This window comes from Desmodus rotundus, chromosome 4 (assembly GCF_022682495.2).
Source record: "Desmodus rotundus isolate HL8 chromosome 4, HLdesRot8A.1, whole genome shotgun sequence".
Classification (NCBI taxonomy): Eukaryota; Metazoa; Chordata; class Mammalia; order Chiroptera; family Phyllostomidae; genus Desmodus; species Desmodus rotundus.
Genome location: NC_071390.1, coordinates 28,685,539 through 28,709,438, shown reverse-complemented (window position 1 = coordinate 28,709,438; position 23,900 = coordinate 28,685,539). Strand labels below are relative to the sequence as shown.

At 41.2% G+C, this 23,900-nt stretch overlaps 2 protein-coding genes and 1 pseudogene across 2 annotated transcripts in view; 1 reads left to right on the top strand and 2 right to left on the bottom strand.

The window, feature by feature from the left end:
• Window positions 1-6,025: 6,025 nt before the first annotated feature.
• Window positions 6,026-7,332, bottom strand: FGFBP3 (fibroblast growth factor binding protein 3). The gene is made up of 2 exons (XM_053923031.1): window positions 7,260-7,332; window positions 6,026-6,954 (listed from the first exon to the last, which is right to left on the bottom strand). Exon 2 carries the CDS (start codon window positions 6,879-6,881, stop codon window positions 6,099-6,101), a length of 783 nt encoding a protein of 260 aa, XP_053779006.1. The 5' UTR covers window positions 6,882-6,954; window positions 7,260-7,332; the 3' UTR covers window positions 6,026-6,098.
• Window positions 7,333-13,630: 6,298 nt separating this feature from the next.
• LOC112307370 (ubiquitin-conjugating enzyme E2 variant 1 pseudogene) lies at window positions 13,631-13,956 on the bottom strand (annotated as a pseudogene).
• An 8,092-nt stretch (window positions 13,957-22,048) lies between these two features.
• Window positions 22,049-23,900, top strand: part of BTAF1 (B-TFIID TATA-box binding protein associated factor 1) — a 94,159-nt gene continuing 92,307 nt past the window's right edge. The window contains exon 1 of the mRNA XM_024563478.3: window positions 22,049-22,361. Within this exon, the coding sequence (XP_024419246.1) occupies window positions 22,348-22,361 (14 nt within the window). The 5' untranslated portion in view covers window positions 22,049-22,347. The remainder of the gene's footprint in view (window positions 22,362-23,900) is intronic.

Here is a 23,900-nt window from a genome sequence, read left to right as displayed (position 1 = left end):
CCTCAGAGATATTGTCATCTTTGTGACTCGCCTAGGGGGACAATTTAAAGTTTCTGTATTTCTCTTTGCCCTAGAATGGGAAATATTCTGTAGTCTGACCGAAACTTAGCAGAAACGAAACTGATTACAAGTGTCATTTTCATGCTGTGGGCCACACGCTCAACCTCTGTCCATCTAGTCCTCAGCAGATGAGCTGAGCATGTACACGTGTATACTCAGTTGTAAAATCTTCAGTTGGGCTGGATTGCTAACATATTCTGCACTTACTACACTTCTTTCCTCGCGTGGACAGGAGACAGAGAATGGTGTTTAATGTCTCTATTGCTGTCAATTACAAAATTGACAGGTTCTGGGAAAAAACATGAATCTTTGAGGGACACTATTCACCCCAGTACAGTCCCCTTACTCTGAAGTTTTAAAAATAGTTTTTTTGTTCACTTCTTTTTTAAATTTTATTTTTCAATTACGGCTGACATTCAATATTGTACTAGTTTCTGGTACACAGTATAGTGGTTACACATTTATATAAGTTACAAAGTGGTTCCCCCAATAAGTCTAGCACCCACCTGGCACTACACAGTTATTATAATATTATTGACTATAATCCTTGTGCTGTACTCTACATCCTCATGACTATTTGGTAACTACCAATTTGTACTTCTTAACCCCTTCACCTTTTTCACCCAGCCCCCAAGCTCTCTCCCTTCTGGCAACCATCAGCCTGTTCTCTGCATCTATGAGTCTGTCTAAAATGGATTCTTAATTAAACTCTTCTGTTCTGAGTGTGTCCTGTGTTTCCTCTAGGAACATTGGTGGCACAATGTATAACTTAGGATCAGTAAATGCGGTATTTGTTTCCAACTAATAGAAACTGCACTGGAATCTTGTATTAGTTCAGGTAAAGGTTAATCTCAGACTAAAAGGGATTAAATAAGAAATACAGTCAATTCTCATTATTTGTAGGAGTTACGTTCTATAAAGTCAGTGTAAGTAGTTATGGTCTATAAAGTTGGTGTGAGCACGGAATTAGCAAGTACTGAACTGTTGGTCATGGGAGAAAACAGGAATAGATTTCTGTGAGCCTCTGGTCACGACGGTGCCATCCACTGATCCACACATAACCTTGTTTTATGTGTGTTTCTGTTTAAAGGCACCTTATTTAATCTACACTGGTGATTCATTAATATTGAACTCATGGCCAATGGCATTGTAAGTCATGCCTGAACAAAACTTACCTAATATACATATTTAAGACACATCACAGCTTTCTTGCATGTAGAAACACTAGATAGCACTTCAGCACTATATTTGGGAACCACATCGTGAAATTACCAACAAAGCACAAACATTCAGCAAAACATGGTACTACACATACACAAAAAAGAAGCTTGTTTACAGTATAAGGGTTGAAACAATAAGGCAGAGCACTGCGTTGTTGAACCTCAGCTGGGAACGTGCTGGTTGGACCACTCAAATTTTTCACCACTTCGGGCATGCACATGTCCCAGATGACTGAAAAAGTGTCATACGTCTTGATTTCGGTGACAAATTTTAGTGAGTAGGAGAATTCACAGATACAGAATCCATGAATAATGAAGATGGACTATGCATTTTATTTTCCTCTCATGGAAATGTCTGGCCTGTGTAGAATGGAGAGGCAGTTTTATATGAGGTTATGCAGGGGCCCAGATTCCTTCTCTCTTGTTGCTCTGCCATCCTCAGGGGTACTGCATTCTCCTCCATGGTTAAAGTTAACTTCCTAGAGCACGTAGGTTCATCCCCCAGAAGGGGAAAGTCAAGTCCAAAACAAAGCAATTAAAAAAAGAAACTTGTGCAATCATGGGCAAAAAATAAGTCACTTGATCACACCTATCTCCAATGAAGTGTGGAAAATGTCTCTGGCTAGGTGGCATGCCCCCCAAAAAGAAAGGGAGATTGGATTTTGGGTAAATAACTGGCCGTTTACTACAAAGAATAATTAAGAAACCAGAGGTATGTTGCTACTCCTGAAACATACCAATGTACACTCCCACCAGCGTTATCTGGGAGTGTTTGTTTCCTTGAACATTCAGTGGCAAAGTATGTATTTTTTCTTTATGCCATATTGAGGCACAAAAGTGTCTTTGAGTTGCCCAGAATTAGGCTCAGAGGCAGAGGAGGGCTTGCCCCAGAATTGTAGGCTGATATCATTTCTCCCCACACCCCCACCACAGATATTTCTTGAATTACATCATCATTTACCTCAAGCTAATATCTCCTAGATAGGCTTCCCAGATGACCAGACCTACACTCACCTTTCATCTGCCTAGTGTTTTACATGTAGAAATCTAATTTGTATTGTTGTTGTCGTTTTTCTCATTGTTGTTTTCTAATGGTTTCATGGTGTAATCCTAAATTCTTACTTGTGGAAGGCTGGTTGTATGTCAGGGTATCCCCGCCCCCTGCCCCTTTCCTTAGCACCAGAGTCCAGCGCACTTGGAACAGCATTGTTTATTTAATGGTTTGTTTAAATTGTTTATTTATGGTTTAATTAAATTAATTGATTTAAATATATTCTTCTTTAAGAGAAGGAGAGGTAATATTTATTGGGTACCTATTATATACCAAGTAGTGTATGGTGCTGGGTAGTATCCAATATGTCACATAATTTATTCTTCATGATAACTCTGGAAGTTAGACATTACTGTTACTTAACAAGAGAAGAGAGAAACATGGGGAGATTTCTCAAAGTCACCTAGAGTTAAGTGGCAGGCAGGACTAATATTCAAACTAGCCATGTCTGACTCTGAAACCAGTGCTTGCCCACAGCGCAGAACTGCCTCCCAGGGTCAGGGCTTGAAGGAGGGAAGTGAGAGGAGTGAGCCTCTTGCCTAGGATGCAAAATGTAAGGGAGTACCAATGAACTCAGTAATCAAGATAAGTATTTTAATGCAATATTTTAAAAATCAAAGTTAATGTAAAACAATCCATAATGAACAAAATATTGAATTTTGAAATAAAGATGGGCCTTGGCTGGTGTAACTCAGTGGATTGAGTGCCGGCCTGCAAACCAAAGGGTTGCCCGTTTGATTCCCAGTCAGGGCACATGCCTGGGCTGCAGGCTGGGTCCCCAGATGGAGTCGTGCAAGAGGCAACCACACATTGATGTTTCTCTCCCTCTCTTTCTCCTTCCCTTCTCCTCTTTCTAGAAATAAATAAATAAAATCTTTTTTAAAAAAGAAATAAAGACGGGATCATTATTACCAATTTTCCTTTTGTCTCAGGCTCCTATGTAGCTCCCCACAGCACTGCTGCTGATCCTGCTTTCATTTAAGTTCATAAGCTGAGCCATTGAATGGAAGTGTTGTTTTAGGATTCAGATGTTGGTAGTGTGGAGGGCAAACTAAAAAAGAGGGAGACTTTGAAGGCTGGAAAGACTTTGCCTAGTCGAGATGGGTTAAGAAAAGCAAAGTCAGTATGGAATGCATGGGTGTAATTCCACTTTTCCCTGTCAGCTCTCTGCTAAATAACTTGGAAAGTACAACCAAAACAAGATGGTCTGACGTTTTAAATAAATTCTCTGTCTTCCATAGACTGAGTTATAGATGCTTGCTACTTCTGATGCGCAGATTCAGCCATTAACCCTGGTGTGCCCGGCAGCTTTCCCTTCACTCCCCATGGGACCTGCAGAGGACAATTCCTGTGTGTCCCATGTCCAGCCTCGTTATTTTAGAGATTTTGATACTGCAGCTTTCTCCTTCTAGCTTAACCTTCCAAATCTTTCTAGATGCTCCAGATACAGAAGGTTTCTCTATTTCCCTGGCCATTTTGGTTGTCTTTCCCTAGGTCTTTTCTAACTCCATGATTTTTCTGGGGTTATAACATGTAGTACTACATATAGCACTTCTTGATTTTCATTTTATCATCTGTATTAAAAGCTATATATAGGTTTCTAGAATACTAGTAGTGTGCCTTAGGGCCCTCAGGGTTAACCAAGCCCAACTCCCCTCAATGTGCCTATCAGAGACACTGGGACTTACCCAAAGTCACTCCGAATGCTGATGGTAGGATCTGTCCATTTCCCTTCCACTGCAAGCAATTGGCTCCTCTTAGTCTGTATTTTGTTCCTGAGACACAGTCCTGGTATAGCTCTTCTTAAGGAGTAAAGGAGCAGAGAGGCAGCAACCTACTCAGTGTATTTGGCTTACCAAGTTTGGCCTTTCCCTCTTCCATAGAGGTAAGCTCATCCCATGGTCAAAGGGCACACAGGAAGGAATTGGAAGTTGTCTCGTGTGGAGATGTACAACAGTGACTCTAGACAGTGCTGTTTCATTTCTAACACCCTTTACTGATGACACCCAAACTTTGCAGGTCTTTTTCTAAAAAGTATACATTGGTCTCTATCTTAAGGGAATGGTCTCCTGCTAATCTAAGCTTCCTTCCCTTGGCCAATGAATTTTATCTAATGGTCAATGTTATTCAAATGAGACCACATACTCCTGGCCTGACACTGTGCGAGATCTGAATGTTTTCGCCAATTGTATGAATACAAGAATGCACAGAATCGGTAAAAGATAGTTTGTTTACATTTCCTAGAGACTGGTTGAAGAGGAGAAAGTTCAAGAGATGTTAGGTATCTGTAAGATTGTTGCATTTACCATGATTTTAAAGGAGAGGAAGTGAGAGGAACAGAAGGTCAGCAAAAATAGAAAAACCTTATACCGGGCAGTGACTTAAATGTCTCATGGGCTCAGGCCTGTAATACGAATGAAGTCGATTGATAAGATGTGCAGGAGCAGCGGACGATACCAGAAAATATGCCTAATCTAAGGGGCGGCCAACATTCAGTGTTAGCCAATTGTTGCCACATGGGCCCAATGTCACTAGATCTGATTTTTCAAGACAATTCAGAAGCCTGGATTTTTCTATGAAATTATCTAATTTTTTAATGCTGACAACAAGTCCAACTAGGGAGGGAGTGAAAAAGAGAGGAAAAATGAAAGGGAGCTGACCCCATGCAGGCCACAGAGAACACTGGTAGGACGCAGGGTGTGCCAGTTTTGACTCTTGATTTATGCAGACTTCTCTCTTGTCTTTCCCGACAAGTCAAGAGGTAAGTTTAGTAACTTACTTCAAAGTATACTCAGCACTTGATCAAACGCAGTCAGAATTTCCATCTCACTGACAGTTCTTTAAATCTGTCCATACACTTTATTGAGCATCGAACATGAGCAAAGTCTCTCATTACATCTTATTTAAAGTGAAATATGTTAACAATTAATTATATAAAACAGAACTACAACTTCCATAATGATCCAAATGACTCTGAGATACATATTTACAATTTAAGCTGTTTTTTAAAAAATGATCAACTATAAAACATAGTTTTTAAACCTACTGGAGCACTCAACTTCTGCCATTCACTTCTGAATTTAGAAGGTTAATGGGAAAGTTTGTGAACATAAGGCATCACTCTTTACAAGTAGAAATTCTAAAAGAATTCAAGGGCAAACATCCTGAAAATCTTTCATCAGTAGAGTTTTGACCAGTGAATGGCTTCTATCCCTGTAGAGGTCATCTATGACACCTAGCAGCACTAAAGTTAATACTAATTCAGAAAGAAAACAAAAAAAGGTTGTACTCTTGTTGGCTGATGAGGTGAGAGGACCTATACAGTTCAACTTGGCTCAGGCTATCAATTGTTTGATTACATTTTAATGTGACTAAACAGTACACATTGGATCAGCTTCCCACCAGAGATTCATACCACTTTAGTAACTTTCTCCCATTATTTTTTTCAGCCTCTCTCGGTACCCATCTCTCTCCCCAGGGTACAGTTTTTACACATTTAAGGTATGCCTACTTCTGTTTTCACTATTTCTTCTGGCCTTAATCAGGGTCTATACTCTTCAAATTTTTTAAACTTCTCTGCGTCTCTGAGATTCCCCACATCCCTAACACTCATCTCAAGCCCCACCCCCTCCCCACCTCCATTCTAGAACCTGGACTCCTCCTCACTCTGTTCAGCACCTCCTGGCCTAAGGTGCCTTTCGCTTCCTTTTCCCCCAGCCGAGCACCTCCTCCCCCGACCCCCCACGTCCCTCCCCAGGTCGGCAACCTCAGCCATTCCAGAAACTAACAAAGAAGTTGCAGAGGGAGTGCCACTTCTCAGCACAGTAGGTCTCTGTGAGCTTCGCGTTCTCGTCCAGCCCGTCGGGATCCGGCCCTGTCCCCAGGAATCGCTCCTCGTCTGGGTCCGAGACCGCTTTCCTCTTGCCCCCGTTCGTCTTCTTCTCAGAGGGCTTCCCCTTGGAGTGCGTACTCGGAGGCGGCGGGACCCTGGCGGCGCGGCTGATCGCGGGCTCTCCGGGCCGCCCCCGGCTCCGGACCCGCGGCTTGGGGTCCCGGGGGAAGCCGGCCGCAGTGGGGCCGGCGGGTGGGGACGTGCCAGGCACCAGGCGAAGCTCGGCGCCGCGGCCCTTCTTGCCCGCGCACACGCGGGCTTTGAGCGGCGCGGGGTCATGGCAGGGCAGCCGCTTCTTGCGCAGCCCGCCCAGCACCTGCTTCCAGTAGAGGGAGCCGCGGGCGGCGTAGGCGGCGCAGCGCCCAGGCTCGCCGCGGTAGGCGCACTGGTGGCGCTCCCCGTCCGGGCCCCGGCAGCGCAGCGCCAGCTCGCCGCCGGCCGCCGGCCCCGGGGCGGACAGCCGGAGCTGCCAGCTGCACGCTTGGCGCTCGGGGCTGACGAAGCGGCCCGAAGAGCCGCCCGCGAGAGCCCGGGACAACTCTGCGGCACCGCCTGCCGCCCCCTCGTCCCTGCCGGAGGCCGCGAGGAGGCTGCCACCCAGCAGCAGCAGCTGCAGCAGCGGCGGCGGGAGCGACGCTCGCAGCCTCAGAGCACTCATGGTCCAGGTGGGCTCCTCCGGTACCCCGGGTGTTTCAGTGGTGGCAGGGCCAAGACAGCAGCATCCCTCAGACCTGGGGACAGAGGCAGAGACTGCTGCGGACCCAACCCGGCGCAGTCCTCGGCCCCAGCACACAAACCTGAGAATCCCTCTCCCCGGGCTTTCTGGGCGCTGGTTTCCAGTGGACAACCGCAGCAACGCCACTGAAAAGTTCTCCTGGGAGAAAATCGCTTACTGTCTCAATCATCGTTTTTAAAATCCCGTGGAAACACGAAGGCAGAGCAGTGACTGGTAGTTACCATCACCACACCCCCTCCCTTCTCCACCCTCCAATAAACTGTCCCCCAAATAATTTCAGATTATTTCTCAGAAGCTTACCGAGCCGAGTTCTAGCAGAGGTGGCAGAGCCTTATTAGGGTAAAGGGAGTGACTGCAGATTAGTCTGTTTCAGCCAATTCCCAGTGAATGAACGCATTATCAGTGGGACAGACGGGCCTCCCCCACTATGCCCCTCCCCGAATTCTTTCACACTGGGAGATTTCCCCCCCCCCCCCAGATGTATGGTAGAAGTGCCACGAAATGTATCTCTTGTATTTAGCTTACAACGTTTAAAATGATCATGCAAATTTTAACAAGTAATTATTTTCTTTCTTTTAATATATGTAATCATCTAAGCATAAAAGTTTAATAGAAAGATCTAAGTTTTAACAGTTAAACAAAATAAAATTGAACACAACAATATTGTAAACCAGTCACTATTTACACTTTTTTATATCATTCTGAGTTCTATATTTCCACTCATCATTTCCAATAGACTTTCTTACCCCAATAACTTAATCTGAATAACTATTACTAATAAAATATATTCTAGTTTGTTAATATACCATCGTGTCCAGCAGTTCACTCAGGGATGGACATTTAGGCTTTTGATTACTTTCAGGTACTGTAAATCAATGATAAACTTCTTACAAAAATAAAGTTTTCTTAAAAAATAATTTATTTGTGTTATAGTGGCAAGGTAATATTACCAATTCAAATGCTATAATCTTTAAGAATTGACATGTTCTTGAATCTTGAAATTTGTATATTTAACTAAAGCTAAGATATACATACATTAAGATAGTTCATCTTTTAAAAATGTTCTTGGTAATAAATGTAATATTTTTAAATTTCAAGAGTTTATACTTCTTACTATGATTGTTTTATTCCTGTGACTATTTTCCTAAAATATTTCCCCAAGATGTCAAAAAATCATCATGTCTTCCTGCAGATAGTATTTTCTGTTACTGAACTCCCACTGAAGATGTTTTTGAACAGCTATAATTTGATTACTACTATAAAAAACCAAAATATTTTAAATTAGAAGAATGTAATTATGCATAAGCATTCATTAATACGCAGTGGTGTATCTTGACCTAAGAAAGGGAGTTTTTACCAGTCTGGTGAAATCAGAGAAATGAAATGACTTACCAAAGGCCACACATCATTCAGTGATAAAGCAACAAGCCGCCTTACTACCTTATTTCTTGTTTTTTTTGTTTTTATTTTATATTTTATGGATTATGCTATTACACTTGTTCCAATTTTTCCCCCTTCACCCCCCTCCACCCAGCAACCTCCACTCCCTCAGGCAATCCCCACACCATTGCTCATGTCCATGGGTCACGTATATAAGTTCTTTGGCTACTCCATTCCTGTACTGTACTTTTCATCCTCATGGCTATTCTGTAACCACCTATTTGTACTTCTTAGTCCCCTCACCTCTTCACTCATTCTCCCATACCCCCTCCCATCTGGCATCCATTAAAACACTCTATACATGATTCTGTCTGTTCTTCTTGTTTGCTTAGTTTGTTTTTTAGATCCAATTGTTGATAAATATGTATTTATTGCCATCTTATTGTTCATAGTTTTGATTTTCTTTATCTTTTTAAAAATTACTTTATTGTTCAATTACAGTTGTCTGCATTTTCTCCCCACCACTCCCCCTGACCCCAGCCAAACCCACCTCCCTCCCTTGCTTCCACCCTCCCCCTTGGTTTTGCCCATGTGTTCTTAAAAATAGTTCCTGAAAGCCCTGATTTTCTTTTTCTTAAATAAGTCCCTTTAATAGTTCATATAATAATGGTTTGGTGATGATGAACTCCTTTAGTTTTCTCTTGTGTGGGAAGCTCTTTATCTGCACTTCGATTCTAAATGATAGCTTTGCTGGGTAGAGCAATCTTGGCTGTAGGTCCCTGCTTTTCATGCCTTTGAATATTTATTGCCAATCCCTTCTAGCCTGCAAAGTTTCTTTTGAGAAATCAGCTGACAGTCTTATAAGAATTCCCCTGTAGGTAACTGCTTTTCTCTTGCTGTTTTTAAGCTTCTCTCTTTATCTTTAACCTTTGGCATTTTAATTAGGATGTGTCTTGGAGCGGGTCTCTTTGCATCCATCTTGTTTGGCACTCTCTGTTCTTCCTGGACTGGCATGTTTATTTCCTTCACCAAATAAGGGAAGTTTTCTTTCATTATTTTTTCAAATAGATTTCCAATTTATTTCTCTTTCTCTTCTTCTGGCAGTGCTATGATGCTAATGTTGGAACACTTGAAGTTGTCCCAGAGGCTGCTTAACTATCCTCATTTGGGGAGGGGGGGCTCTTTTTTCCCCTGATTATTCTGAATGGTTGATTTTTGCTTCCCTATTTTCCAACTCCATGGTTGTTTCCCTGTAAATTGTTCTTTATTTCAATTAATATATCCTTCATTTCTGACTGGATCTCTTTTATGCTGTTGAGATTCTCACTAAATTCCTTGAGCATCCTTATAACCAGTGTTTTGAATTCCACATCTGATAGATTGCTTATCTCCATTTGGTTTAATTCTTTTTCTGTAGTTTTCATCTCTTCTTTTATTTGGGCCATGTTTCTTTGTCTGCTCATTTTGGCAGCCTCCCTGTGCTTGTTTCTATATATTAGGTAGAGCTTCTATTACTCCTTGTCTTAGTAGCATGACCTACTGTAGTAGGTGTCCTGTAGGGTCCAGTGGCACAGCATCCCCTATCACCCAAGCTGGGTACTCACTCCCCTTGTAGTTGAGTCCATCCTCCTCTTGTAATTGATCCTCGGTTGCTGTTGGCAGATCAATGGGAGGGATTTACCCAGGCCAGTCTGCTGCAAGTATTGTCTGTGACTACTGACTACCAACCTCCGCCCTCCGTGGAGGATCAGCTGTGCAGGGACAGGGTGGTGGTCCTTTGACATGGTCTGTAGCTACCTATGGGGTGCACAGGCTCTGAGGTTTCCTGGGTGGGGCAGGTCAAGGTCAGCCCCCACCTGAATTTTGCTCAGGGCCACCCTGCCTTAGCTATAAAGCAATCTGAGATGGCTGCTACTTGTGCTGGGCTTGGAGATTTCCACCCTAAGCCAAGCTGTGGTCTAGTCTGGCTGCTGCTAGTGCCATGCCTGGGGCCACTTAGCAGGAGGTACAGGGGCTGGGGTCTCACTGAGGCCAACTGTTGCTTGTTTGAGAGAATTTAAGAAGTTGTGAAGCATGAGCCAAGACCAGCTATTCATAAGGAAAGTCACTGGGGTGGGCCTGTAAATTGGGTGGGACAGTCTCAGGGGATCTCCAGGGTGGGGCAAATAGTGTTATCCATGTTGATGGAATATCAGATATGGCACCCTCCTGCAGTTCTGTGGCTCTGTGGGGGAAGGATTCAGAAAAGGGACAATGGCCTCTGCCTGCCTTTCTCTCTGGGAGAAAGCTGTCCCCCTGCTCTCACCTTGATGCCAGACACTTCAGTTCCTCCCTGTATGCCACTGGCGTCTTTTAAGCTGCTACCCTGGTGCTGTAGCTCAGAGGGAATGAGTCTAAGTACGTGTGTGGGTTCTTTAAGAGGAAGTGCTTGGGACTCCAGAATTTTCTTCCACTGACTAAATCTCTGCTGGTTTTTGCAGCCAGAAGTTATGGGGACTTATCTTCCTGGCACTGGAACCCTGGGCTGGGGTGCCTGGTATGGGGTTGGGACTTTTTACTCCCAGGATATCCCTCCCAAATTTTTATCCACCACACATGGATGTGGGACCAGCCCATTCCGCATTTCCGCCCCTCCTACCAGTCTGGATGGATGTGATTTCTTTAATTCCATTGTCAGACTTCCAGTAACTCGATTTCTGTTGGTTTTGAGTGATGGTTGTTTTATATTTTAGTTGTAATTTTGATGTGCCACCTGACTTTCAATGATCAATGACTTTTACATTTCAGGTTTGTGTTACTACAGTCAATTTCAAAATTCAAAGTTATGTCTGGGATATAAGGGGACTAAATGGTAATGGAAAAAGTACAGTAAAGTTTAATATTAAGTAAATAAATAAAAGTTAAAATTTTTCATTTATAATAAAAAGAAGTTAGTACCAATAAAGTTAAAAATATTCACATAAGTTTCATAAACAAGAGTAGCTTCTTCATACACTTTGAGAGTGAAAACCTCTGTCCCAGAAAACCACGCCTGTACAAGTAAAGCACTGAGGAGTAGTTACAGGCTTTTGTTAGTTGCTCTGGGGTGTTATCGTTATCAGCTACTGAATCAAATTGGAATAGTTTCTCAGCTAAAGAGTGACATCTTGTGATATTCTGCACCAATTACAATGAAAAAGTTTATTATCTGAAGAATCATAGTTATGTATTCCAGAGACCATGCTCTCTGTGAGAAACATTGTTCCCAGAGAAATAAGTAAGGACACACGGATGTGCTATGCCAGGTCAGCAAGGGGTAGCTTCTTTCTGCGAACCAGAATATACATAACATAAAATTGACCATTGTAGTCACTTTTACCTGTACAGTTCATTAGCATTAAGTATATTCACCTTGTTGTGCATCCATCATCATCATCCAACCCCAGAACGGGTTTCCTCTTCCAAAACTGAAATTATTCACATGAAACAATAATGCATTCCTCCTTTCCTCCACCTCCTGGCAACCATTATTCTACTTTCCGTCCCTAGGAGTTTGACCACTCTAGGTATCCCGTGTAGGTGGAATGATGCGGCATTTGTCCTTTTGCGACTGGTTTATTTCACTTCACATCATGTCCTCAAGTGTCATCCGTGTTGTAGCACGTGCTGGAGTTGTTTTCCTTTTTAAGACTGGATAATATTTCATTGTATGTATGCACATATTTTTTTAATGTACACTTTTTTTTATTATGTTAAAATCAGGCAATGGTCTGACAATAAAAAGGCTGCTTATGAAATACTGTTAAGTTAAACTTTACTTACAGGATGTTAAATCCTTACAACTAAGGTTTTCCCCCCAAAAAGATTAATGGAAACATCAGGTGCTTTTCAGATTGGATAGTTGCTGCTTTCAAAGGTGGCTTTACGCAAACACTAAATTACAAAAAAAAAAAAAAAGAAAGAAAAAAGAAAAGAAAACCTTTAGAACACAATGAGTTGCTTTTATTTCACAAGCACCCACATCTCAGTATTTAGTGGTCCTGAACAGAAAAGTGGAAAATCGTAGCAATTAGCCAGGAAATCAGTCTGGCCAATTTTGGGGTTCTGTCATGCACACCGAGTTCTTTCTTAATCCCTGCTGAAGACTGGGAGAAGCTACAGCACTAAAACCAAAGTATGCACTGAATTCAAGGTTCTTTTTGTTCCAGTTGTCAGGTTCCAAACTAGACCTGAATGGATGGCAAAGATGACCAAATGAGAGCCTTGTTTAAAACTTCAATTTGTAAAAGCAAAAGCAATTATAGGAACAGAAAAAAATTCACCCAGAGGGATTGCGTGTGCTTACAAGTGTCTTCTGTGGCCTTCCTGGGCTAAAAAAAAACAATGCATCAGCTGATGATGGCAGCAGAGGGGGCAGGCGGAGGACCCCGATATTTATCTCCCAGGCTGGTGGAGAGTAAATTCACGTGGTTCCAAAACTAAACAAGGGAGGTCAGAGACTCTTTCCAACCTTACGTGATGGCTTCTGGCCAAAGCAAGGGAGTGTCACCAATAGTGTTGGGTGGTAACCATGAAGAAACGGACTTTAGGAGTAAGGAGAAAGCAGCACCCCTCGATATAAAGGTGGGGGGAGGGGGCAGAAGATATGGGGAAAGCCCTGAATTCCTCACCAAAGGCCAATTTTGGAGGGGAGCAGAGGGGGTTCACAATCTATGCTTCCACCAAGGGTGGTGGTAGAGAGTGGGAAAGGATGATGGCTTGGAAGGATGACATCATTTAAGACTTAAAAAAAGAAACCAGGGCTGCAGACAAAGCACCCACACACACCCAGCAGTAGTCCCACAGGCTGTGACCTGAAACCTTCACATCTGCTCTAATAAGCCACCCCAAGCTGGAGGGCTGTTGCAGGGAAGGAGAGCGTGAGGGGAGGGGAGGGGAGAAGGCAGAGACCCCAGGCCATGTAATCAGCAGCAAGGTGATTGTGTGATGTGTCCTTTCACAGGTGCATTAGATGTGCCCCACCGATTATGATGGGAATCAATTTAAATACACTTTCTTGATCTCAGAAGTTCCGTCCGCTATGTGGACAGTGGTTGCACTTGGCAGGATGATTTGTTATGGCACAGCTTACATATTTCAAATGGATAAAATTAGTATCGTTTACAGTATCTTAAGATAAATTACCTTTGAATGGGAGCTTCCTTTCCAGTACTTAGAGGTCTACAGGCATATCTAGAAAATTTACTACTGTGAAAAACGAAGACTACTTACATTGGAAGGGGGAAGGGGTGGGCCTGTGGTTTTTCTTTCAATTAATTGCTGTAACACTGTCCTTCGGGCGGCTGAGGGAGTTTCGTATTTTCTTTAGACATCATTAGGGGCCGGCGCTCCTGCAGGACGACTTTGATACTATATGAATTCTGCTACTTTGCTAGCACTGATATGGCTCTTGGGTCCACCACTCCATTAGAAGTATTAACTCCATTCATATTAATTTGTGTTACAAATCTTACAAAAGAGGGTGTTTCTGGGTATTTAGGTCCGCGTTCTATTTTAAGGCTGTATATTCAGTTTTCATAAATTGTTCTTGGAGGCCCAATTATCATCCCTGACCATCTGGTAAGTGTCATGCCTTTGTCATCTTCTAGACCCCAGCTAACTGTGCCATCTCCTACTCCTTTCTGGCCTCCTTCGAGTTCTTCCCACGGTTGAAAATTGCGAGGGACTTTTACTTCCAAGCCTGTCGTGGCTGCCACCTTGCGTCACCATCCTCATTTTATGTATCCATTAATTCGTCATTGGGCTCTTGAGGCTCCACATTTTGTCTATTGTGAATAATGCTGCTATGAATATGGGTGCGCAAATATCTGTTTGAGCTCTTGCTTTCAGCTCTTTTGGGTTTATACCCATAAGTGGAATTACTGAACCACATGGTAATTGTATTTCTGACTTATTGAAGAACCTCCATACTGGCTTTCCCAGGGGGGGTGTACCATTTTACATTCCCATCAACAATGCACAAGGGTTCCAATTTATTCACATCCTTGATTGATTGCTTACTTTTGTTTTTAAATTGTTTTTTAAGATTTTATTTTATTTTTATTTTTTTGAGAGCGGGGAAGGGAAAGAGAGGGAGAGAAACATCAATGTGTGGTTGCATCTCGTGCACCCCACTGTTGAGGGCCTGGCCTGCAACTCAAGCATGTGTCCTGACTGGGAATCGAACCGGGGACCCTTTGTTTCACAGGCCCATGCTCAATCCACTGAGCTACACAAGCTGGATCTGATTGCTTATTTTTGTTTTTATAATATCCATCCTAATGGGTGTGAAGTGGTATCATTGTGGTTGTGATTTGCATTTTTCTAATGATTAGCATTGTTGAGCATCTTTACATGTGCTTATAGGCCATTTATATATATTTGTAGAAATGTCTATTCAAGTCCTTTGCCCATTTTTTAATCAGGTTGTTTTGTTGTTGTTGAGCTGTGAGAGGTCTTTACATACCCTGGGCATTAACCTCTTACTGGATGTATGATTTGCAAATATTTGCTCCCATCGCATAGGTTGTCTTTTTATTCTCTTCATAGTGTCCCTTGATGCATGAAAATTTTAAATTTTGATGTAGTCCAAAGGAGGATGCTTTTTAAAAATATCATAATGTGAGATGTGTAAGAAAACATGAAATGTGTATCTTAATACTGATTTTAAAAATCATCTTGTTTGCATCAGTGATCCAACAGGCCTGTTTGGATTCATACTGTATGCTACTTAATAATTTAGAATGGGGTAAAATTTCCTGACAATTGCAGTGATTAATGCTTAGTCCTGCTGTGTGAATCCTACGAGGAAAATATCCTACTATAGGGAACAAACTATGTCGCACCTCCTTCACTTTTTTCCCCTCTAGAATGTTTGCTGCAACAACTGACCCAACAAGTTTTTACAGTGAATTGGGTGAAGTCTGGGGACCTTCTGCCTCTTGGTTTCTTAAGAAAACATATTTTAAAAAAATTTTATTGATTGATTTGAGGGGGGTGGGCATCATCTCGTTGTTCCACCTGTCCATGCATCCATTAGTGGTTGATTCTTGCATGTGCCCTGACCGGGGATCACAGCTGCAACCCAGCGTATGGGGACAACACTCCGACCAACTGAGCTAGGCAGCCAGGGCAAGACTACATAATTCTTTCCTCAGGTAAAATAAGCTTTGAACTGCTTAATATTCAGATTTGCTCTGTTTCACGTGCATTAGTCTAATCTCACAAATTACAGTCATAGCTTGGTATTCATCAGCTTCAGAACTTCTTAAACCCTGTACTCATCGAATTTTCAGGAGAAAAAAAATGTTTCAGCACTCTCCACTTGCTTGGGGCTGGTTGTGCTTGCTAGAACTTGTATGAGTCACTAATGCACCCTGCAAGAGAAAAATACTTCATTGCTCAGTACTCATTGGTTTCAGCATTTCTCACGAGTTCCAGAACAAATTAACGATGAGTACCGAGGTACCACTCACTGTATGTCGTAAGTTTATGTACAAGGACAATTTTTTCAACTTCTTTTGTATCTAATACAGTGCTCAAGGTAAAAGGCTGATTGCTTGAACTCTCACACATTGCTGGTACTAGTATACCATGGTATAATCCCTTTAGAAAACTGACATTTTCTTTTTTAAAAAATATTTTATTTATCTATTTTTAGAAAGAGGGGAAGGGAGGGAGAAAGAGAGGGAGAGAAACATCACTGTATGGTTGCTTCTTGTGTGCCCCCAGCTGGGGACTTGGCCTGCAATCTAGGCATGTGCCCTGACTGGGAATCCAACCAGTGACCCTTTGGTTCTCAGGCCAACTCTCAATCCACTGAGCCACACCAGCCAAGGCAACATTTTCTTATAAAGTTAAGATAAATAATGCAGCAATCCTATTCTTATGTGTTTACCCCAAGTAAATGAAAATATATGACCACAAAAAGACAGGTGCAAGAATGTTCATAGCACTTTATTTCATCATAATAACCCCAAAGTGGAAACAACCCACTTACCCATCAACAAATGAATAAAGGGGACAAGTTGTGGTACAATCTGTTTATTGCTCAGCAATAAAAATGAGTGAAGTACTGCAATATGCCCAAAGTGGATTAATCTCCAAATCATAATGTTGAGCAAATGAAGCCAGACTCAAAAGAGCCAATACTGTATGACTGAATCTATATAAAGTTCTAGAACAAAGAAAACTAATCAATGGTTGAAATAAAAGTCAGACCAGGCCTAGCTGCCTCCAGGGGCTGAGTGGGGATTTGTATTGGTCAGGAAGACATAAAGGAAATTTTTGGTGTTATGGCAATATACATCTCGGTAGAGGTTTGGGGTTTGATTTGTATATTTCACTGCATGTAAATTTTACCTGTAAAAAAGCCAAATGTGTAAATGATTATTGATACCAAGTTAATGATATCATGCTGAAGTATGTAGGGGTGAAAGAGATGAGGTTTGCAACTTATTTTTATTTTCTTTCTTTTTAAAAAGATTTTATTTTTAGACAGAGGGGAGGCAGAAAGAGAGGGAGAGAAATATCCATGTGTGCTTGCCTGTCATGTACCTGTACTGGGAACCTGGCCTGCAACCCAGGCATGTGCCCTGACTGGGAATTGAACTGGTGACCCTCTGGTTTGCAGTCTGGCATTCAATCCACTGGGCCACAGCAGCTAGGGCTGCAACTTATTTTTAAATGTATTTAAAAAGGGTGATATGAGTAGAGGGAAATGATAAGCAGATACATGAAAAACCTAATATAGTAAAAAATTAATTGTTGAATTTAGGTGGTAGATATATGAGCATTCAGTAATAAGTTTTTTCAACTTTTCCATGTTTTTGAAAAGTTTCATAATGTATGTTGAAAATAGAAAGTAACAAACATTATTTTAAAAATTATATTCCTACCACTAAGAATTAATGTATATTCATATCTTGTCATATTTGTGTCCCACACTTTCTTAAGAAAACAAAATCACATAACTCTTCTGTTACCATACCTCTCTCGAATCCCATGTCGCAGCCCCCGCATTCCTCTCTCACCCGGGGGTAACCAGCATTTATTGAAAGTGTAGGGTATATTATTCTTTCAGTCCACTTTTACAATAATAATTTTGTGCTTGTTTATACACACACACACACGTATATAAAGCTCAGTCAAGTATAGTCATTGCAGCTTCATTTATAATAATGAAAAATTGGAGAAACCTAAATATCAATTAATAGAGAAGTAAATAAATTATGGATTTTCATACAATGGGATAGATCTTGGAAACATGTTAGTTAAAAACAAGCTTATAAATCATATTTTTATTGTTTATGGACACGCATATATGTAGCAAAATGGTAACATGGACAGGAAGTATACACACCAAATTCATAATAACAGTTCTTTCTGGGAAGGTAGGGAGGAAAATGGGGTTAGTGAGGAGTAAAAGGCCTCAATTATACCTTCAATGTCTCAAGAATTTATTGAAGTAAATATGGCAAAATACTAACATTCGTTAAAACTGGGAATGAGTACATGCTTGGGTTTTTTTTTCTCTATATTTTTCTGTATGTTGAATATCATTCACAATTTGAAATTCAAATAATACTTCTATGTAAAAATAGTTTTTAGACTTTATAGAAATTGTATGATATTGTAAATATTGCTTTGTGTCTGTCTTGCTTATTTTACTCAACTTGTGGTTTTGAGCTTCATCCATTTTGGCACATGTAGATCTAGATCTTTTAGTTTACTGCTGTTGTTATCCCATCGGATGTTATATTTCATTTAATTTACCCATCATTCTACTGATGGACATGTAGGTCGTTTCTAGGTTTTCTAGACGGTAAACAGTGCTGCAGTGAACACTGGCATAGAGATCTGGCGGACAAGCGTTTTTCCCTAGAGCACTGGTCTTTAAACTGGAGTATATGTACCCCTGAGGATACCCAAAAACTTTTCAACAAGTCTAGAGACCTAAGTAGACTTAAAAATTCAGTTTCGAGATCCTCAACCTGAATGTCCATGCTTTCCTCCATATGTTTATTTCAACCACAGACCTGTGTACGGAGTTGTGGTTGGGACCTTAGGCTGGTTCTCCTTTCTCCTTCTGTCACAATTGCCCTTCTCCCATTTGACTACAGAAAGGCTAGCTGCGTCCATATCAAATCTCATTTGGAATTTAATACATAAAATTTAATACATATACTTTTTATATTTAGTTTTTATTTTTTAAATTTCTGTTAATCCATCTAAAATTAATCTGATGTTTAACATGAGACAACAATATATCTATAGATCTAATAACTTTGATGTGAACATATAAATAATTTTACTGGATAATTTATACTTTTATATTCATATCAAAATTCTTTCTTGCATATGAGAAAAGGATACAGTTAGTGGATGTATCTTTCCACTATTTTCCCAGAATTCCCTGTAGTTATAGTGGCTACATGAGACTGTTCTGGCCAATGAGATGTTAAGTCTGCTAAGAATTAATGAAAAGATTTTTGCTTTCTTGAGACAAACATTGCCTTTTACTCCTCCCTTTTCCTTCTGTTTCCTGGATGTGTGATGCCTGGAGGTGAAGCAACTCTTTCCAATCCTCCCAGGAGAGCTTATCTCAGGGAAAGTGGAATCCATTCTCTTCTTCTGGTTGGTATAAGGATAATTCCATCCCCTTTGCCAATGGTTGGTTTAGTTATCAGGGTGTGACCCAATTCTGCACACTTTGTGAAGTTTGCTGTCAGCTTCTGCGAAAGTTCTTCCCTGCTCTTAAAAGAGACTCTTGGAAAGCCATTCTCCCTCCATCTTTCCTTGGATGTTTTCCTTCTGCACTATACAAGTTTTACAGTTTAGTTGGTTCGAGTTTGTCTGTTTTTTCCTAAATGGTAATATTTTTTTGTGCATTAATAAATCTTTTCCTACTCAAGGTTAAAATATTCTTTAATATAGTGTCCTAATAATTCTAGGGTTCTTCATTTTTAGATCTTTAATCAATATGAGATTTATTTGGGATATAGTATGAAGTAGGAATTTGATTTTCTCCTCCACGTGTAGAGCCAAGTGTCCAACTTTCTTTTTTCAATAGTTCTTTTTTTTTTGCAATTGATTTTTGAAGCCACCTTCTGGTGGTAAAAAAAAAAAGTTAATATTTATTTAGTATTTTTTAAGTGTATCACATATAAATGCATTTAATCCTTACAACTTTATATGTACTTTCATATATATGTAAAAGCACAGGTGCACGATGCATTATTTACAATTCTGAAATTGAAAAAGGTCTAAAAACCATACTTTAACAGCTTTCATTTGGCAGCAAGACTTCACCTGAACTGGCATATAGCTATCCACAGTCTTTTATTTATTCCTCTTAGTATGGCTGTTAATACACTTTGCTGAAGAACTATGAGTGTATTTGATTATAAGGTGATAATCTTGAAGCTGTTTGGATGTGACATAAATAAGGTATGTATTTAGAATAGCTTTTCAAAATTGAAAGAATTCTAAATTTAGAAAACCATCTGGCTGGGGTTTCAGGTAAGGGTTGTGGACCACTACTATTTTTATCCCCATTTTACAGCTGAGGAAATTGAGATATAGAAGTTCAGTCACTTGCTTAAGGTCACATAGTTAACAAAAGAATAATCAATGTAATTAATAATACTTTTAGTGTTTTACTGTGACAGTCATTTGGTTAAATGCAGTATATTCACTATCTCAGTTAATTCTCACCACAACCCTATGGGTTACTGTTATTATTCCCATTTCCCAGATGAAGGAACTGAAGCTTAGAAAAGTTACATGACTCCCCTGAACACATAGCTGTTAAGTGTGGTGAGAAATGATTTAAAGACAATTCAGTCTGACATCATTATATTTGGTTACTACACTGTCCCTTACAAACCTATAGTATCAGCTCTTTCCTTTCTTCTAAATGTCTTTTAGAACTATATGTTTAATTACCTCTTGGATATTACAGTAAGATTTTAAAAATATATATCGGATCATTTTATTCACATGCTTAAAAACCTCCTATGACTTTTTACTGCATTTAGAGTAGAATCCCAATTCCTCATAATGGCCCCTTCCTACCTCTCCCAGTTCATCTCCCAACACAGCAGACTTCTCTTCAGCTTTTACACTCAGTGAATTTTCTACCTGGAAGGCTTTCTAACTGGTCACACAGCTGGCTTCCTTTGCCATTTGGGCCTCAGCTTAAGTGACTCCTTGGTTTTTCACTAATTACCCAGACTAGAGTCTCTAATCACTTTCTCTATCTCATCCTTCTGTTTTACATAACGTGTAAACCTTATATATATAATCTGTTTTCTCTTTTTCCTTCCTTTAGAATGTAAGTTCAACTAGAGTGGGCACCTTGTCTGTTCTGGTTTCTTTTGAAGCCCTATTTCTTAGTAAAGAATTTAACAAGGTGGTAGGTACTTAATTTTGGCTGAATAAATGAATGTCCCAACCAGGAAATAGTACCTGCTGGTTAGTTTCAGTGGTGGGCGATGAATGTGAGAATGCAGGTGGGAGAAGACTGTGAAATGTGAAGATACTTGAACAACAGTGCCTAGCACAGTGTCTGACACAATAGGTGTCAAATATTTGATGAACACTAAATATTAATACTAGCTTGGATCTTTGGCAAATTACTTAAACTTTCTGGGCTTAGTTTCCTTAAATATAAAGTGAAGATTAAAACTTACTTTACAAAGCTAGCCTACGAATTATATGAGATAATGCATGCCAGATGCCTACCACTTAGCAGGTATTTTAGTTTCTTTCCTTTTATATTTTTATTCTTTATTGTTTACAAAGCTCTTGTAACATCTTCTTATATGACCTCATTTTGTTTCCATATCCTTCTATAGTACTTCTCATTAGCCTCATTTTATAGATGAAAAACAGGCTCGGGTTGAGACATAGCCTCTTCAGGTAATGAGAAGCCATTTGCAAGTTTTACAAGCAGAGGAGTGACACAATAAAAGCAGTGCTTTTTTGAAGAGTAAGCTGTTAGTGGCATATGAGATGGGCTCGACTGAAGCAGGTGGAGAAATACTACTTTTGACTACTTTCATTAAAATCAAGTTTATGGTGATAAGGGCCTGCAGTAGGTGACAGGATAGTTTAAAAGCCTAATGAATTAAGCAACCGAATAGCCAGATAAACCGCACCCCCCCAAAAAAAAAACTGGGAGTTTTCACATCTGATTGAGAAAATGATGGTAACAACACAAACAATTAAGAATCAAACTTGGCAAAATGGTTGTCAAAAGACCTTCCCTCGAATACCTATGCAGCACTTTTGGCAAATAAGGCAAACATGTGAGCCGTGTCTTAAGTGCCATTGTAGATCTTTCTTAATTTCACCCCTCCCACTGGCAAGGTCCTTCGTAATTGCTTCCTCTAGAAGCAGTCTGGTGGGATGAGGATGGGGTGGTAAAGAATGAGAAACCAAGTTTTTGAACTTCCGGAGCCTTGGCTACATCGCCTTTTTTTTCCTTCTCTAGAAAATAAGGGGTCCCATATTTCTCCTCCTGCCTCGTTTCAAGACTAACGACCCTCTCCAAACAATCACAAAGGGAACTTTTTCTATTTAAGCGCGCGCAGCCCAGCCAAAGCTGCACGTACAAAACCTTCCCTCTTCCGAGAAGCGGAGCCCCCACGGCGAGTGATGTCACTTCCGGCGCGCTGACGCCCAGTCCGGCGTGCCGACGCCTGCGTCAGCACAGAGCGGAGCTGGGGGCACCGGGTTTGAAGTCGTGCGGGTCGGCGGACTGCCTCCTCGGCTGTGTCAGACCCCCTGCTCCTGGGCGGCGGCGGGGACGAGCTTGGGTCGGCGGCGGGGCAGATGCCCCAGGGCCCCTGTCGGGACGCCCCGCGCCGCGCCGGCCGCTCCCCTCGGCCCCACGTCCTGGGCCTGCGCCGCTCTGGTCTCTGGAAACTAGCGCCTCGGCGGCGCGGCGCCTGGCTCGCGGGGAACCTCGAACCGCCGGCGCCCGGTCATGGCGGTCTCCAGGTGGGTTTTGCTCCTGTCGAGCGGACAGGACGGCGGCCCAGGCAAGGCACCGTCTCCTCTCCTTGACCCCACTCCTGGAAGGGAGCGGTTCCCGTTGTCACGGGTCTCGGGCGCCTGCTTCCACGGAGTTCGGAGTTCGCCCCTCGGTCCGCGGGGCTTTGGGCTCGGTTACTCTTAGTGAAAGGTCCAAAATGTCTTTCCGCGTTTGTGGAATTGACTTGCGGCCACGATGGAGCTAGTTCTTGTCTTCACCACGTTTCTCTTGTCTGGTTTCTCTTCCCTCTTTCAGTTTTAGGGGACCCTTTTATCTTAGTACTCTAAGGCTGATCCCTAACCTCCATTTCACGGGGAAACTTGGTCGCAACTCTCTAAGTTGGGGCTATTAGAGTACTATAACCGAAGAGACCTTCTAATGACGTTATAATTTTATATTTACGGCTTTAGGGATATGTTCTTTCCTGAGGACTTTTTTTTTTTTTTAAACTTCACAGTAAAATTCTTCCTTTTGTGTAGCAGCAAGCATTCACTTGTCAGCATTGTAGTCTTTAGCAAATTACTGTATTAGTACCATTTTCCTTAACTAAAGCGTGAAAAATATACCCCAGATCTTAAATTATCTAACAGTGTTGCCTATCAGCAGGAAAGGCTGGGGGAACCGTAGGAAAGCCAGCGTGTTTGGAAAACTACAGGAGACAAGTCTTCCTTCCCTGCAGCATGATGGAATGATGGGAAGACTTTGTGTCGGAGGTTTGATTTCAGTGGGGCTATGTACCTGTACGTGGGGGACAGGCCCCCCCCGCCCCCGTTAGCAAGGATTTAGCCTGTTCATTAGAGTTCGTGACGTTAATTTTCATGAGATTTGGGTCCTTCTGCCACATAGACTGAAGGAAAAATGGTCAGAAAACAAATAGTTTTCGTTCTTTTTTTTTCATAATTAATTGAACATATTCCTTCAATACAAAATGTGCTCAAGCTTTATCGGTTTTGCAAGAGAAAGAAAGGATCGCCCATCCCTCATAGACTCCCTAGGTAACTGATGAAATACTTTGTGGGAGAAGCCCAGGGGAGTTGGGAGAAGGGGGTTGCTAGGTACCTGTAGTATGGATCATCGAATTTTTATTTCATAGGTTAATTGAATCCATTCAATGTGAGGAAATTCTTATTTTGTGATATATAGTAAAGTGTCTTGAGAGAATACAGTGGTATTTTCAATTTTTGCAAATACAGAAAGTTGTCTCTCTATGTTACCTTCCATATAAAAACATAAATATATACATTATAAATACATTAATACATAAACAATATGAGATTTATCAGGTGATACAATGTTTAAGGGAATGAGTTGCTCTTGAAATTGCTTTCTTACAGCTAAGTACTTTTTCACAGTATGTGATACAGTTTTATAGACACAAAAATGGAAGTGTTTAAAAATAGCCCAATCTGCTTGGCCAATGCTGATCTATTTACAGAAGTTTAGGGCACCTAAATTTCTGAATGAATGAATAGATCTCTAAAGGTACTGCCTTTCCTCCTTGACAT

Bases quoted from the DNA above. Each gene is read 5' to 3' on its own strand.
- FGFBP3 (XM_053923031.1), bottom strand. From the start codon at position 6,881: ATGAGTGCTCTGAGGCTGCGAGCGTCGCTCCCGCCGCCGCTGCTGCAG.